At 45.5% G+C, this 15,540-nt stretch overlaps 1 protein-coding gene across 4 annotated transcripts in view; it reads right to left on the reverse strand.

Moving 5' to 3' along the window:
• The window catches only part of TNIK (TRAF2 and NCK interacting kinase), a 202,271-nt gene that overhangs the window by 6,442 nt on the left and 180,289 nt on the right, over positions 1–15,540 (reverse strand). For 3 of the 4 annotated variants that reach the window (XM_062582734.1, XM_062582736.1, XM_062582733.1), the window contains 7 exons: positions 12,707–12,833; positions 10,547–10,711; positions 5,990–6,104; positions 5,230–5,400; positions 4,390–4,533; positions 2,414–2,548; positions 1,787–1,887 (listed from right to left, as the gene is read on the reverse strand). In XM_062582734.1, the coding sequence (XP_062438718.1) occupies positions 1,787–1,887; positions 2,414–2,548; positions 4,390–4,533; positions 5,230–5,400; positions 5,990–6,104; positions 10,547–10,711; positions 12,707–12,833 (958 nt within the window). The remainder of the gene's footprint in view (positions 1–1,786; positions 1,888–2,413; positions 2,549–4,389; positions 4,534–5,229; positions 5,401–5,989; positions 6,105–10,546; positions 10,712–12,706; positions 12,834–15,540) is intronic. The other variant, XM_062582735.1, reaches the window with a different exon arrangement.

The raw sequence follows: 15,540 nt of genomic DNA on the forward strand, positions 1-15,540 counted from the left end.
TCTGTTCCTGTGTCAGATGCCTCGGAGGTTATTACTCAGTCACTCCAACCATCTAAGCAGATTTGCTGCTATAGCTTTTTTATAGCAATATATCTTAAGAGAAGCTACTGGGCATGGATGCATCTTCCTCCCTGCCTGCAGAAGTGACAGCCTGGCTTCTGACAGGGTACATAAATGTTGCACTTGCCATAAAGGGCCAGCAGTCCCTGTAAAATATGTCTCCAGCAGCTGTAATGAAAGCTTGAAAATCAGACCTCTATGGGTAGGATACCACAAAGAGGCTGCACAAAAAGTCCCCAAGTCTGCTGCAAAGCACTCACCCTTGCCAAACACAGCTCTTCTCCCCCAAAAACCTGAGACCAGCCCTAAGATTCGGTCTCTAGAGGGGGGTGACAGAGAGCTCAATTTTACATGACTGTATCATTCAGGAGGCACATAGGGAGCCCCTCTGCCTCAGAGTGATGAGAGCAAAGTCTGCAAAATGCAGTGAGCACCCATCTCCCCTCTTGCAGGGATCACTGCTCCAGCTGAGGCAGCTGACATAAGCCAGATGAGCAAAGAGCTGCTTTTTCCTGTTCCAGCCAAATTGCTGAATGCAGGCTAGGGACCAGGTCTCCGGCACAGTAAGGTCTGGGATAGATTACCTCTCTCTGTAACTTAGTTTTTCAACAGGGGTGTGAGACATCACTGGGAGAAGAAACAGGCTATTTGCTTTCTCCACAGGGACCATGCTAAATCTTGTCAGTGGAAATCAGTGAATGGTACTTGCTATTGTCTCCAGAGATCCCTGCCTGGAGCACGCGGAAAGGATGCTCAGCCCACAGGCTGGAAAAGCAGCACCAGGAGCACTAAGCAGCATCCTTGCTATCTGCCCACAGGGTGCAGAGGCGCAATCCTATCCTTCTTTAACGCTGCTGAGTTCTTCATGTCACTGAGCCCATTTATTGTGGCCTTTGTTCAGGGAAAGCAAATGTGACCTAATACTGAATAAACCCATTTATGCTGCAAGGATGCAAAATAAGATTACTCAGCATGAAAGTCTCTAGAAGACACTGCCCCTTGTGACTTGCCTCCACACGGAACTTAAGATGGAAAGTGCTTTAAAGTACTAAGTACAAAATACTCTTTGGCAGGTTATACAGGAGAAAGGTCTCTCTGAAGGAAGTTGAGGGAGACAAAAGGGAGAAAAAACAGAGAAAGAATACGTAATTCTCTTGGACTTTCTATTCTGAAAATGCACCCACATTGCAGAAGATGAGAGGCCTTGCAAAATAAAAATGGAAAATAATGCCAGATCCTTTTCAAACTATGCATTAAAAAATAGTTAAGAGGTAAAAAACCCAAACACTTTCTCCACCCCCCCTACCTTTTTACTCATGGACTTTTGGTCAGCTTTCTGCAAACTTCCCAAAGCCTCACAGCATAAGCTATTATCAACATTTAATTGTTAGCCATATGCAGCATGTATCAGCATTTCTTCAGGCAAGGATTTTGGAGTACTTTCCTGCCAGAGGAAGTGCAATGACTCTTATGTTTTTGCAGAGTAGTTTTGTTTGCACCCTTAAGGTCTGAAAGCCCCTAGCAACAAATATAGAGTCTGCTGGGCAACGCAGTTGGCTCTCCTCTTCAGTGCCCCACGAGAGGCTGCCCCCAGCTCGCTGCCATGGCTTGCTAGGGGTCCCAGAGAGCACTGCTGCACACACAAGATACTCTTCTACTCTGCACACCAAAGAAATCCCATGTATTTACAATTACAGAGTGTATTTTGGTAATAAGATAAACATACCTTAAATGCCATAAACTTGTGATATGGTTTAGGAGCCCAAGCATATATCTCTACAGCATTCTTTAAGGCAATCACCAAGAACTTGATTCTTTCATATTTCACTAAAATCAAAATAAAACTGATTTTTAAAACATCCACTTTCATTCAAACAAGACTGAACAATTCATCTCCGGGAAGAGCTTCTAAGGCTATCTCTCTGTTGGTTGCCATCTGATAAGGTGTGCACCTATAGATGAATATCAAGTTTATTCACAGCTGTGGTCTACACGTACTTCTTGTCCAGTCTATCTATGTTCAAAATACCATCTGTGCAATAGTGCTTTCACAGAACAAATTGCCTACAAATATGGAGAAATTCTTATTTTCCTTTTTGATCAGATTGGATTATAGGTTAAAAACCCCAAAAGACATCAAGTATCTTTTGCCTGTAGTTAATGCAGTAAATGAGTTATTAGATAAATTGAAAGATTTTTAACAACGAGCTATTTTAACATAGATATTTTCTTCAGAAATTCTTCCTTCAGATTAAGCTTGCTTCCACCCACAGCAGACAATGAAAAAAGCAGCACAGCCTCCAGGCTCATTCCCAGAGCAGCCACCCCAGCACAGCAGTCCACAGCCACTCACCAACTTTGTAGTGGATGCAGCCCTCCAAGTCTCCAACCGTAATCCAGCCCTGCTTCTTCTCTACTTCAGGGTCATTGTGCAAAATCCTGTTTCTTAACCAGGAGAGATAGTACACTCGCAGCTTGTTCTTCTTTCCTGTTGGGAAAGGAGACTTCCCAATAAGAGCTAACAAGAAGCAATGAAGAGAAAACATACAGCTGCAACCATGCAAGCACAGTCCTGGGCTCCAGCTCTCCCTGTGACACAGCCACTGTGGGTGAGCAGAAGGCTCCTTCATGGAAAGTCTTGAGATTTCAGTGCCTATTTTCACTTACCATTAGACAAAAGCAAGGTTTTTTTGCAGTGATGTTGAAAATAATAATATGATGGTCTTTAGGTTTTTTTCTTGTAAAAAACCCTGATACCTGTATATGTCTAATGCAAAGCAGAGACCAGACATCAGCCTCCCACACTGCAGGTGGATGCTCTAAGAGACAGACTCTCTCACTTACTCACAGGTTGGAAGTGTTCCATCTTGTGTAAACAAATCTGCATAGAGAGAGAAGCAGGCAAAGCAGGGACATGAACCCAGCTCTCTTACATGTTAGCAAGTTATCCAGCCACTGAGGTACCTGACATCTGGTTTCTTTTTCTCTCTTCTGCTTCACACACCAGCAATTCCACCCCGAAACTAAGGCATGTCCCCAGAGAGTTTTACAGACACAAGTACATAGCTGAAAAGTTTCTTGGATTTTATAAATGATCATTCTCTGATGAAAAAATCCTGATCAGGAAATTCTGATTAACTCTCCTAGCTATCACAGCAATACTTTAGAGACCTAGCAAAGCAAAATGTGCCTTTGGCTCAGGCAAGAAAGGCTCTCACTTTTGGTGACTGAAATTTTGGGAACGGTTCATCCACACTTACTGTGTTATAGCTCTGAGCGGTATTTTCACACTAACATTCTCATTTACGGTTCCCACACTTACACAGTTTCTAACATATGCTATCCACAACCTCTCCTAGGCACATCCCAAAGCATGATTTTAATTTAGCACATAAGCTCCTCTGTTTGTGATCCGCGCTGCTATTCACTGATAAGCTCTGTGCTAGGCTACAGCACTGAAGCAGTGTCATATTTCTGCAAGTCTCTGTCCCCTCTAGCGGCTATAACTTGGCTAGAAACCTCCCTGCTGCAAAGCCCTGTTACGAGGATACAAAATAGCTTCCACCAAAGTCTTTGGGAGTAGACTGAAATTATAAACCAAGAAACTTGTTGGCTAATCCCTGTATTTCCACAGTCCCACTCAGCCATTTCTCATTACTGCCTCAGAGGCCAATATTCCCTGAGGAGCTCTACCTCCTGTTGATCTTCCAGCTGTACTAAAAACACCTTGACAGCTGTATTCTCAAAAACATAGTGGAGTAGCAGAACAAAGCAAATCACAAAGCAGCATTTTTTGAAGAGATCTACCTGAACTAAGGAAATAGTAATTTATAGTTTAACAGACTGCAAACCAAGGGAAAATTATTGAACAACATGAAAGTAAAGTAGGATATGAAGCAATTTTCCTAATGAGCAGTTCTCTTGCTGTCCTCTGTGAGAGTTTCCAGGAAGGAATCAGCAGGAGAATGCTCTGCCCCAGCTCCTCCACCTGCATTTTTGGGGACCAGAGGGAGGGCAGCTGGGCACTCTCCTGTGAGGTCTGACATCATCGGTTTTACTCTCCTGCCAGAAAGCACTCACAGGTGTGAGCTGGGAGCTCTAGACACTGATCCTCAAGGAGAGACAAGCCCCTGGCCCTCACCATGCCTGGGGTACCCTGAGCACAGCAGGACACATAAGTGGAGGCCTGTACGTACACTCAGATCCAAAAGTAGAGCTTGTCACTGTGTCAGGCCGTAATTGCACTCCTTGCTGGATTTTTTCTGAGTGGGACCTCCTTGGGAAATAGGAACGAAAAGGTTAATGAACTGCTGAGAGCAGCTACTGTACCTGATATCGTCACGAGGACATTAAGGCCCTCTAGTACGTCCATCTGTTGAAATCGCCGTCTGTTGATCAGGTTGTAGACCTTCCCTTGTCCACTTCGATCCAATAGCATCAGGCCGTTTTCTGTGCCCACCAGGAGATTTACACCTGTGCATGGAACAGAGGATACATGGCACTGAGATCCACAGCTACTACCTGCGAGGGCCTGCTCCAAAGGATTATATCCTAAGCTCACTCTCTCCTACCGCAGACACCATCAAAAGAGTGACAGTCACAACTAAAGGTGGTGATCCTCTAAACATCACGGGTCACTCTTACAGCAAAACCAAGACTTAAAATACTTCATACTTTGGTACCTTTCCACATTTCTTTCATTAGTGGAAGTAAAATAATGTTTACTTTCAGACTAAAAACAGGAAGAAAAAGCTTGACTACTAGGGCCAGAGTTACCACTGATTTGAAGTCACAAGGTACTTTTGATAACTTGGGAGCCAGACTGCCACATTATGGCCTCGACAGGAAGGATATGCAATGCAAACTGCTGGATGACACCCAGAGAACAAGCACGTCTTCCTGAGACTGCAAGCACAGTCTTCAAGCTATCACACACACACACTGGTACCCATGGTTGTGTCAGGGAGCTGAGCATCCCTGTACACCTCCTGGCCTGGTTAGTGCATGTAGCTTTGCTCAAGGACACAAGGTCAGAATTTGCCTTGTGCAGGGTGGAGAGTGGGGCCACGCAAGGCAGAGGCTCAGTTCTGGGATAAAACATTTGTGTTTTCTTGCTAGCCACATGCTCCCGGAAACTCTGCAGAAGGTGGTGTGTAATGAGGAGCTTACCCCATAGAGCAGCACAGAGTATTTCTGAGTTGAAGCGCTTCTTGTACTTCCGGATCTCGGGGGTATCGCTGTGGGGGCGGATGTTGGTGGGGTTCACGTTCACCACGGAGATCTTCCGTGCTTCGTTCAGCTTGGCCTGCTCTTGTCTGAGCAGTTCACTGGTAAACAGTGCTGGAAAGAAACGAAACAAAACCAGGAGCCATGACTGACTAGCTCTATATACTTGTGCTCTCAGGATTTGGGGGAACAGGAAGAAACTACTCATTTTTTTTTCTGACAAAGGACTCATCACTATGTTACAAGCTATTAATTTTCAGAGGAGCTCAGTGTCTTATCACAGGTTTGAACCAACACCAAACGCGTAAGCAGATGATGTGCCCAGATCCACAACCCAAACTACAAAGCTGACCAATGCTATTCTCTGCCTCTCTGTCCACATCCATCCATTTTCTGTGGTTTCTGGGTTTTTGGAGCTGTTTGCCACCTCCCAGTTCTGCAAAGGAAGCCTCAACATTTTTCCCAGCTGCACTTACAGACAGGGATAGATGGATTTTTGCTATTCCCTGTTCTCTCTCAGACTGTTCTTGTTGTAGTTTACTGGTGGGGAGAGAAAGATTTGTATGAAATTGGGAGAGCATAAGGATATGAACATCAGCAATATTTGGATAAGAGCAAGTGAAATCTGAAAGAGATGCAGTGTGGTTATCCAGCTTCCAGGAGCTGGCTTTTGTGAGGCCTCTGCTTCCACTTTGCTTCCTACCAGTAGCAGATGATTCTTCATCTTCATCTTCATCTTCATCAGTAGGTGAGGTCTGATACACTCTGGTGTCCACAAATGGCGTGAAAGACGCTTTGGTGCTACTTCCCATACCATACTGGAAAATAAAGAGCAGAGCGAGAACTCAGCGCCAGAAATAATGATAACACTGGTGGTGGGAGCTTCCAGCGAGCACACCCAGCACCTGCACCTCCGGTGCTCTTCATGAACCCTCTCATTTTGGTGATTTTCTATGAACATTTGCTCCTCCTCCCCCAATAACTCATCAAGGAAGACACAAGAGGGGACGCAGGGAAGCCTGTGGAGCACCAGTAGGCGAAGGGACGGGAGTGGCCAGGTGAGCAGTGCCGAGGCCGGCCGCGCGTCTCTCCTCGCCACTGGAAGCACAGCACAGCCACGAGCCGTGTTAGCTGAGAAGCTGCAGTGACACAGCTAAAAGTAAATATGGGTAAAAATTACCTCTCTCTGTCTAATACACCCGCCTCAAAGGTCCAGCGTGGGATGTCAAGCAGGCAAGGGCTGGTTTGTTTTGCACATTACTGTCATTTCCTGCCCCCCATACTTCCAACGAGCCTTGCAGAAGAGCTCTGGGAGCCCCAGGAAAGCCCACTGCATCTCACTGCTCCATGGCATAACTACCACATGCAACACATTACACCGACAAGGCACTGCAGAAGGAGCTTAACGAGTTTCAAAAAGTGTGGCTGCCTCTTTCCTCATGTCAATGCCTTGGCCAAATGCCTCCCTAGCACAGTTTGAAGGAAGACTTTATTTTAACAGGTTGTAAAAATCTATTTCAGTCTCTGTAAAACTTCCACAAGAGAGCTCATGTAGCCACAATACCACTTCAGGCTTATTGTCTGTTATCTAGAGATCTGCTGGGCTCAGACCAAAATACTGATACATCCAGGAAAGCAGCATGTGCCAGCTCCCAAGCAAAGTGCACGTTTTTCATTCTGCTGGGGTAGGTCATCCCTGGTCCCCAAATCTATCGCCAAGGCACGACTGAGCAGCACCCCTTCAGCATGCCTGGCTACTCAGGTTTTGGGAGACAGTTATGCACCTGAGGTGGGAAGAGGTAACAAAGGTTTGGGAGTGAGCTGCATGGTTACTTAGGGAGAGCTTTTCAGGGAGAGCTGATAGGCAAAACCATTAGAAGACAGCCCTACCCACACTGCTCCATCCCCTCTCAAATGCTGGTATTTATCACATATCATGGGTATGTCACATATAGTATCATAAATGGGTTATTTGTAATTTCAATAAAGTATTTTAAATTGTCTACAACATTTCAAGTGAGAATGCAGAAAAGGCCATTCCTAAGTTAATAAAACTTAACCTGAACATATCATAGGGAATGGCAGCGGCAATACTTCACTAAGGGACTCTGGGGAGGAACACATTACAACATCACATTGCTTTTACTTGGAGCTATTGCTTTGTTAAGGTAGCAAATGAGGCTAAAACCTTCTCCTAAGAAAAATGAAATCCTTATCTGGGGAGTCAAAAAGTGACATGATCTCCCCTCATTTGTTGAGCAGCTTATATTTATTATTACACTACTTACCCAGGATATTCTTTATTTATGACCTATATTAAGAGCTGTTACAGCAGCAAAAATCAAATAGTTCAGCAGAAGCAGCAACAGCAGGACTGTTCACATTTTCCTTCCACAGAGCATTTTCCTTCCCTAATGTAAATCTTCCCTGGCTTTCCTTTAAGTCACTAAGTCACCAGCACCAAGCCTGCTATCTGTGTTCAAAGCCAAAGCTGGCAGCCACCACGCTGGCAAACTGCACAGATAAGAAGATCAGCACCCGCGGGAGAGTCACTGCGTCCCTCATGGGTCTGCCCTGCTCTAAAGAGGCCACCTGAGCTGCATGGAAAACCTGCAGCTCTGATGGTGAAGGTGGGAAGAATTAACCTAATGAGTTGAAGAGGGAATATATAGTTGAAAAGAGCACTCTCAAGTTTTGCATGTTTGCAGCATTTTGCCATGGCAAATCCAACTTTGACCACGAGCCAGAGTTGACAGAGGACGGAAACTACCAGGAGAGGCTTCCTGGCTGGAGCATGCAGGGGAAGGGCCCTGGGGGCCGCTGGAGCAGCTCCTGGCTTGGGCCAGTTCAGTGCTGGTGGCACTGAACATGCCGCGGTGCTGCTAGGAGCCTGCATCCATCTCCTGCGCCTGCCGACATGCTGCGCTCTTGCTTTGCTTGCTATCTGTATGCATATAGCTTCGCCACATCACTTTGGTTTCCATAGAAACAGGATGAACTTCCAAAAAATAAAAGGTAACTAAGAGCTGTGCAAGGAGTTAATCGCCTGAGGCAGAGAATACTGCAGGAGAAGATAGTGTATTTGCATGTACAGCATGGCCAAAATGCATATCAGATATACTCCCTACTCTGTTTCATTCATACACAATAAACACACATTTTTTCCTGCATAGCTTTTTTCCATAAAGACCAGCAGTTCAAGGAGAAAAAATCCAGTATTTACAGGGAACCTTTCCTGATCCATTTGCTTTCAAATAAATGTCTGATGATGTACAAATCCTTCATGTGGATGCACTCAGCATCTTTTTTCTTTGCTCAGATTCAGCTAATCTTCTCCTAAGAAATAGGCATTTTAGTAACTTCCATATACGTTATTTAAATAATAAGGTTTGCTGCAGGTCCTGTTATACCTTCTATAAACCTCTGCCGCAGCTTATAGAGTCAGTATCAAGCTGCAGATAAGATAATGTGAGGTCCCTTTCAATCTTCTTCATCCTGACACATCGCAGCTGGTTCTGCAGAGTGGTAAGTTTGCAATAATCACTGACCTGCAGCTCCTGCCACCTAGGTGGAAACCTATTCTGACAGTGGCCAAAACCAAATAAATAAATGAAATGACTTAAACTGCCTGCAGCCATTTCGCAAAGGGTGGCCGTTAAAACAAGCTTGAGCCCACAAGCTGCAACAGTCTCGATGTACAAGCTGCAGCAGTCTCGATGTTCTTGCTGGCATGAGCCGGCGTGACTGACACTATTTCATAGAGGCAACGTGACCTTGGGTGCAGCACAGAGCCTGCGGAGGTCAGGAGCCAGCACAGAAAGCAGCCAGTCCCATCTGCTGCCAACACATCTGAAAGCCTCCTGAGCACTCCCGAGGGCATCCCCGCACACAGGATGCCTCCAGTCTCTGAGCACCGCTGCCCTAAAATGCCAGCGGGACACCACGCTAACATCGAGGGTGCACACGGAGTGCATGGACATGGCCATCGGCACACCCAAGCCCACCATCTGCCTCACTCTGTTGGTCAAGCACAGGACTCACATATGGGCATACTGCCAGGACAAGGTCCAACTCCCAAATAAGATGTCTATGCGGCTGCCAGCTAGCTGAGGAGAGTTCTGCTTGCACTAGTGGAAGTCTGTGAACTAAATCCGTAACTTTCTGCTTCCACCCATTCCCAGCTCAGTCAGGCCTAAAAATGAAGTTTTAGGAATAGAAAAGATCTTCTCGGTTGGTATTCCATAAATGAATATATTTAAACTTGATCCTTGTAGCTTGCCTGCCCATGTTTATGCAGTCTTGGAATAACTTTGGGAGGACAATAACTTTCAGGATCAGCTGTCTTATCATCACTTTCAAAGGAAATGGATAAAATCTTGAGGTCAAGTCATGCACTATCTATCTGTTCTTATATTTTATCCACACACAATTTCAAGCAATTTTTATACTGCTAGTAAAGTAAACCGCCAAATGGGTGCATCATACCCATAAAAGAAGACAAGATTGCAGAACTTTTAATGTATGCCCAACAAAAAGAAAAGAAAAACAAAGTAAACTAGCTTATTTAACACCAAATGGGTTGATTTTTCACAGGAAAACAGAGGAAAATGTGCATGGTCCCCCCAGTCAGCAATGGTAAGCAAGACACACCAATTCACTTGTCTTATGTGTAACATCTTGTGCTTGTTAGGGTTTTTTTATGTTCTATACAAAGATTATGTTCAATCATGTCCCTGTAAAACAGCTACCAGCAAGAACTACTCTGCCATGACTAAAAATACACAATTTTAAAGGTGTGCAAAAATTTTTTTTTTTTAGCCTGAAGAACTATACAGGCTTACAACTTTTGCTAACCTTTCAGATCCTGTTAAGTATCAGAGATGGCAACAGGCGGAAGCCTGGCCCAGATGAAATCAATGGCATCACTGGATGTCATGTTTTTCTTGTATTTCCAAATGCCAAAAGATTGGGATTTTCACATATGTTGGCAGCATTCAAGCCATCATTACCAAAGAAACAGGTGGGGGCTTGAGATTAGGTCTGGTACAAACTTGCACCAAACATATACCAAAATATGAATACTCCAATGTATTCCCTTTCATTTCCACTAGACTCACAATCATCCACATGGACTGGAGATAAAAAGAGAGAAGAGCAAAGAAAGCCAAGGAAAAAAGTGAGAAAGCCCCTTCATTGGACAGAGGTGTTAATACTTGTGTAAAGCAATGCAAAAGGAAAAGGAAGAGCCCCCACCACCTACTTCAGGCACCGAGTCCATGTCTTGCGCATGCGTGGAGCCTCGGCCCAGGGCCTCGGTCGGTGTGCCCGCAGGCGAGTGGCTCTGCTGCACCAGATCAGGCAGATTGATGTGGCCTGCAAAGCCATTGCTGGCTGCGTGGCCTGAACGCTTTTTTTCACCAGAAGTCTGCAGAGACACAAGGCATGAGGAAGAAAGAGAGGGGGAAAAAAAAGAGAAAAGGAGGAGAAAAAACCCAAAACCAAGTCGACTGCAGTCACCCAGTTCCTGAAGCAAGCACAGCACAAGGACCCCCTCTGCTGTTTCCATCCCCATGCAATCTGGCAAGCAGCAGATCAGACCAAACCACCCCACACCCCAGGAGAAATAAAGACAGGATTAATCACAAAGTCAATCCAGAGTAATTAGGCACATTACAGCAAGAGGAGAAGCCTGATAACCATCATTTGGAAGAAGGGATCTCAGGCCAGATTCTGGTCTTACCAACCATGGTGCCTATACCCTGGCCATGCCATGGCTAGCTCTGCTCCCCAGACCAGTGACACCAGCTGGTGACATGGCTGACAGTAGAATCTGACCCTTTGATCAACGTTAGGCTTTAACGACTTTTCAAAGCTAGTGGCAAGTAGCCTGACTGCAGGATTTGCAAATGCTAACACAGCCTCCATGACATGTTTCTGTACCACAAAACAGCAGTGAACAGCATCAGTGCTTCCCTTGTGCACGTTAGCACAACTACTCTTACTGTGCTCTGTGTGCAAAGTCCCTTAGAGTCAACAAGAATTGCATGTCTCTGTGGAGAAAAGCTTCCTCCACAGATATTTTTAGGTAAATACTCTAATGCAAGACAGAATCTTATTCAATTCCTTTCTCTCCCACAGACTCTGTCGGCGGCCGACAAACCCAACCATCTCCCTAGACATGACAACTTGCACTGGAGACAGACCTTCCTGGAGAGCTCTGGGCATCTTGCAGAGCTCCCGAGCCAGCTGTTACAAGTATGTGTTATTAAAGAAGCACCTGAGCAGGCTGGTGTGCTGAGAAGAGGTGCTGGGGGCTGCAACACACAGCCCATGGGGCATAGCCCCATCCATGCTGCTGTCAAATTCTCAGCACCCTCAAGTGGCAAAGGTGGAGGGAGGAGGAAACAACTTACCTGACACACCTTCTGTACCCTCCAAATTCGAAACACAAGGTCAGCCCCAAGCTATAACAAACCTCTCTTCTAGATATTGCCGCTTAAGACAATGGCTGTTTGTCAAGCAAGCACTTGCCCGTTCTACCACATATTGCCCCGTTCTCTCCATCTGCACTGTGTGTAAGATAGGTGCTGTGAAACTTCTCTCCCTTCCGTCATGAGTATTTGTCATTTTGATGACCCCCCCATGTACTTGTACCACATGGATGAGATTTTTAGAGATTTGTCCATTTACAGGATTAGTGGACAAATCCCTCTTAAAGGGCTCACTAACTTTCTGATCACTTTCTGAGAATTTGACAAATGCAATGGCCCAAGATTTCCAACTGAAAAAAACAGAAAAAAATGCATTCAGGAGGTCGACTGCAGCCATACTGTTGCACCACCAAAGCCAAAGAGCTGCTCTCCTCAGCCTGCAGAGCTGCATCTGCCGCCAGGCCAGCGGGCCCTGCCTCCCTGCAGCCCGCTTGCTTGGCAAGGCCAGGGTCGCGGGGCAGCTGGGGACCGGGTGCTTGGCCCTCCCCAAACAGGACCAGAGCACTGTAATCAGCATTCAAGTAAATGCCTGCAGCTGCCCTACCTCAGCTGGACACCTCTGATAGCTAAGGGGTGGTAAAGGTTGAAAAGAACAGAAACTTTGGGCCACATTCCAAGCACACTAAATAAATGCTGTAAACTGAAGATAACTTCTGTTGCCTGGAGCTATTTTGGGATTACAGCACAGTAATTTATAGCAGAATCCACTCTGTTGTGCCACAGTATTACTATTCACTGCTGTTTGTAGTTCCAAGAAACACTTGCGCTTGTCACATTTGCTCAGAGTGTAAATTGCCTTGCGAGGTCATTAACAAGCACAATTTACTCAGTCATTTTGTGTTCCGGATACACAGCACAGTTACTTTTTGTGCTTACATGGACAAAACCTCCTGAAGATGCTCCATGGAAACGTTTGTTTTACAACTTACCTCCCTCACCATTAAAGTCCCTTCCCTTGAAATATTGCTAAACGTATCTGCATGGGATGTCTCCAGACCATGTGTTGTCACCATTCCCAGGTTGTACGGCTCATTGCTTCCAGGAATTCCTGTGGGTCTGAGGACAGGAAAGAAAAGCATTAGGGACAGAGATATGCTTGGGAGGCTTGATTAAAAATCTTTCAATACAGTATAATTTCCAGCAAGGATGAGGCTTGTGTCTCATAGGAAGAGCAATAACGAAGTAGGTGTTGGTGCAGTTTCACTATATGTCTGCTAAGCACTCTCTTTGCTGACCTATTACAACCTTGCGTTATGTAAATGGTGCCAGATACAGACATTTCCCTGTGTGTGGTGGAAACCCCTGCACCAGGGACCATGAGGGAGAACACGGAGGGGGATGACCTATTGTTTGAGTGAAAGTTGCAGCACGCCTGCTGTTACTCTCATTTCCACCAAGAATAAGCAGACATAAGTCTCTCTTTCCAGGAGGATCCCCAGTCCAGAGTCCTGTCAAGATTTCTGCACTTTGCTGTTGGACATGTGCTTCCTCATGGTTAGTGCAAAAACAAAAAGCTCGGATGGGGTCACATCTGATGATGAGTAAATGATGAGTCTTTCTTCAGCACATACGCACCTTCCCTTATGTATTCTGTGAATCTGAGATTTGTGGTTTCTATGCTTAGGTTTATTCCCTAGTGAAACTGTCTTGGGCTCCTCTGAAGTTACAAAGTGCAATTGTAATAATAAACTGTTATCCTGATTTACTGAAAGCCTTAGAAGAGATTTATCATCTAAGTGTGTAAGGAAATTATTTCTGTTGTCAGAAGACAGTATTGGGGTCTGGTCAAGATACAGCACAGAGACACAAAGAAAAAGGCCTTTTTCCTCCCAAGGTGCCCTAGGAGGAGCACTGCCTATTAGGTAATGTGGAACTGTAGCTCTGCTCCACCTGGCATCTTTTTTTTTTTTTTTAAGAAAGTTAAAAAAAGATCCACAATCCTTATTCCTCATCTCAACCTGTGAAAGGGGCGCAATGTACTAAAGAGAACAACTCTTTACATATACAGAGTGGGTTTTTTGACACCTGATTTGAAGACCAGATCTGAAGCCTAATATGGGCTTGCTTAGGCTTCCCATGTCACCAGGGCCTAAATTAAACGCCCCAGCTTTACTCAGCACACAGTGGCATTGCCCAGTGGAGAGGGCAATGACACCAAGAGACCATGGCAGCAGGGCTGGGCTTGCCTGGGCAGGACTGCCAGCTTCCTCCTGCCATGATACAAACACACAGGCGAAGGGGATGGGGCTTGGAGGAGGTGCAGGAAGGAGCACAAGCTCTATCCTGGAGCTCTTCCTTCTGTTTTTGAGGTGAAACGAGGCCCTAAGCTATGATTTAGCCCTGAAGTCACTAGTGATGGAGAGACAGAAAATATTCACTGGTTTCTGATGTTAGAAGACCCACTAAAAGAAGGTGAGTATCATCAGTGATACAAAAGAGAGCACAAAACTAGGTAACACCAAACTGGTGGCCTACACTGAAGAATGCTTTTAAAACCACCTCCTCCAGTCTCTCCAAATTTGGCACAACCAAACTCAATGGCAGATGTGCACTTACATTCAAGGACCCTAAAAAAAAAAAAAAAAAAGAAAAAGAAAAGATAAGGGAAGGGGAGAGTTATAGACAGGGTAGTCAGCAAAACCCTACAGACAGCTGGAAGTAGCTCATGATCATAGGCCCTGGTTCTCATGAGGGACTTCAACCACCCTGATATCTGCTCGAAAGACAACACAGTTAGCCACAAACAGTTCAGGAGCTTCCTGCAGAGCATTGTGAATAACTTTTTGACACAGGTGGTGGACAAGCCAATGAGGAGAGGTGTCCTGCTTGACCTTGTACTAACAAAAAAAGAAAGACTGGTTGGAGATGTGAAAGTTGGGGGCAGCCTTGGCTGTAGTGACTGTGAGATGAAGGAGTTCAGGATCCTACGTGGAAGAAGAAGGGCAGTAAGTAGGATTGCAACCCTGAACTTCAGGAGAGCAAATTTTGGCCTCTTCAGGGACCTAACGCTAGGGCCCTAGGAGGATGGCGAGTCCAAGAGAACTGGTTAATATTCAGGCATCACCTCCTTCATGCTCAAGAGCAGAGTATCCCTATGAGTAAGAAGTCAAGTGAAAGGAGCAGGAGACCTGTATGGATAAGCAAGGAGCTCCTGGCAAAACTCAAACACAAAAAGGAAGTACACAGAATACAAAAGAAGGGACAGGTCACGTGGGAGGAATATAGGAATTTTGTCAGAGTATGCAGGGATGATGAGGAAGGCTAAGGCCCATTTGGAATTAAATCTGGCAAGCAATGTTGAGATCAACAAGAAGGGCTTCTTCAAATATGTCAGTAAGAAAAGAAAGACTAGGGAGAATGTGCGCCTGCTGCTGAATGGGGTGGGGGCCCTGGTGACGAAGGATACAGAGAAAGCAGAGCTACTGAACGCCTTCTTTGCTTCAGTCTTTGCTGCTGAGGGCAGTCCTCAGGAATCCCAGAGCCTGGAGATGAGAGAGAAAGTCTGGAGAAAGGAAGACTCCCCAGGTCGAGGAGGATCAGGTTAGAGATCATTTAGGCAAACTTGACACCCACAAATCCATGGGTCCTGATGGGATGCACCCATGAGTGCTGAGGGAGCTGGTGGATGTTACTGCTAGGCCACTCTCCATCATCTTTGAAAGGTCAAGGAGAACAGGAGAGGTTCGTGAGGACTGGAAGAAAGCCAATGTCACTCCAGTCTTCAAAAAGGGCAAGAAAGAGGACCCAGGCAACTATAGGACAG

This window comes from Rhea pennata, chromosome 9 (assembly GCF_028389875.1).
Source record: "Rhea pennata isolate bPtePen1 chromosome 9, bPtePen1.pri, whole genome shotgun sequence".
Classification (NCBI taxonomy): Eukaryota; Metazoa; Chordata; class Aves; order Rheiformes; family Rheidae; genus Rhea; species Rhea pennata.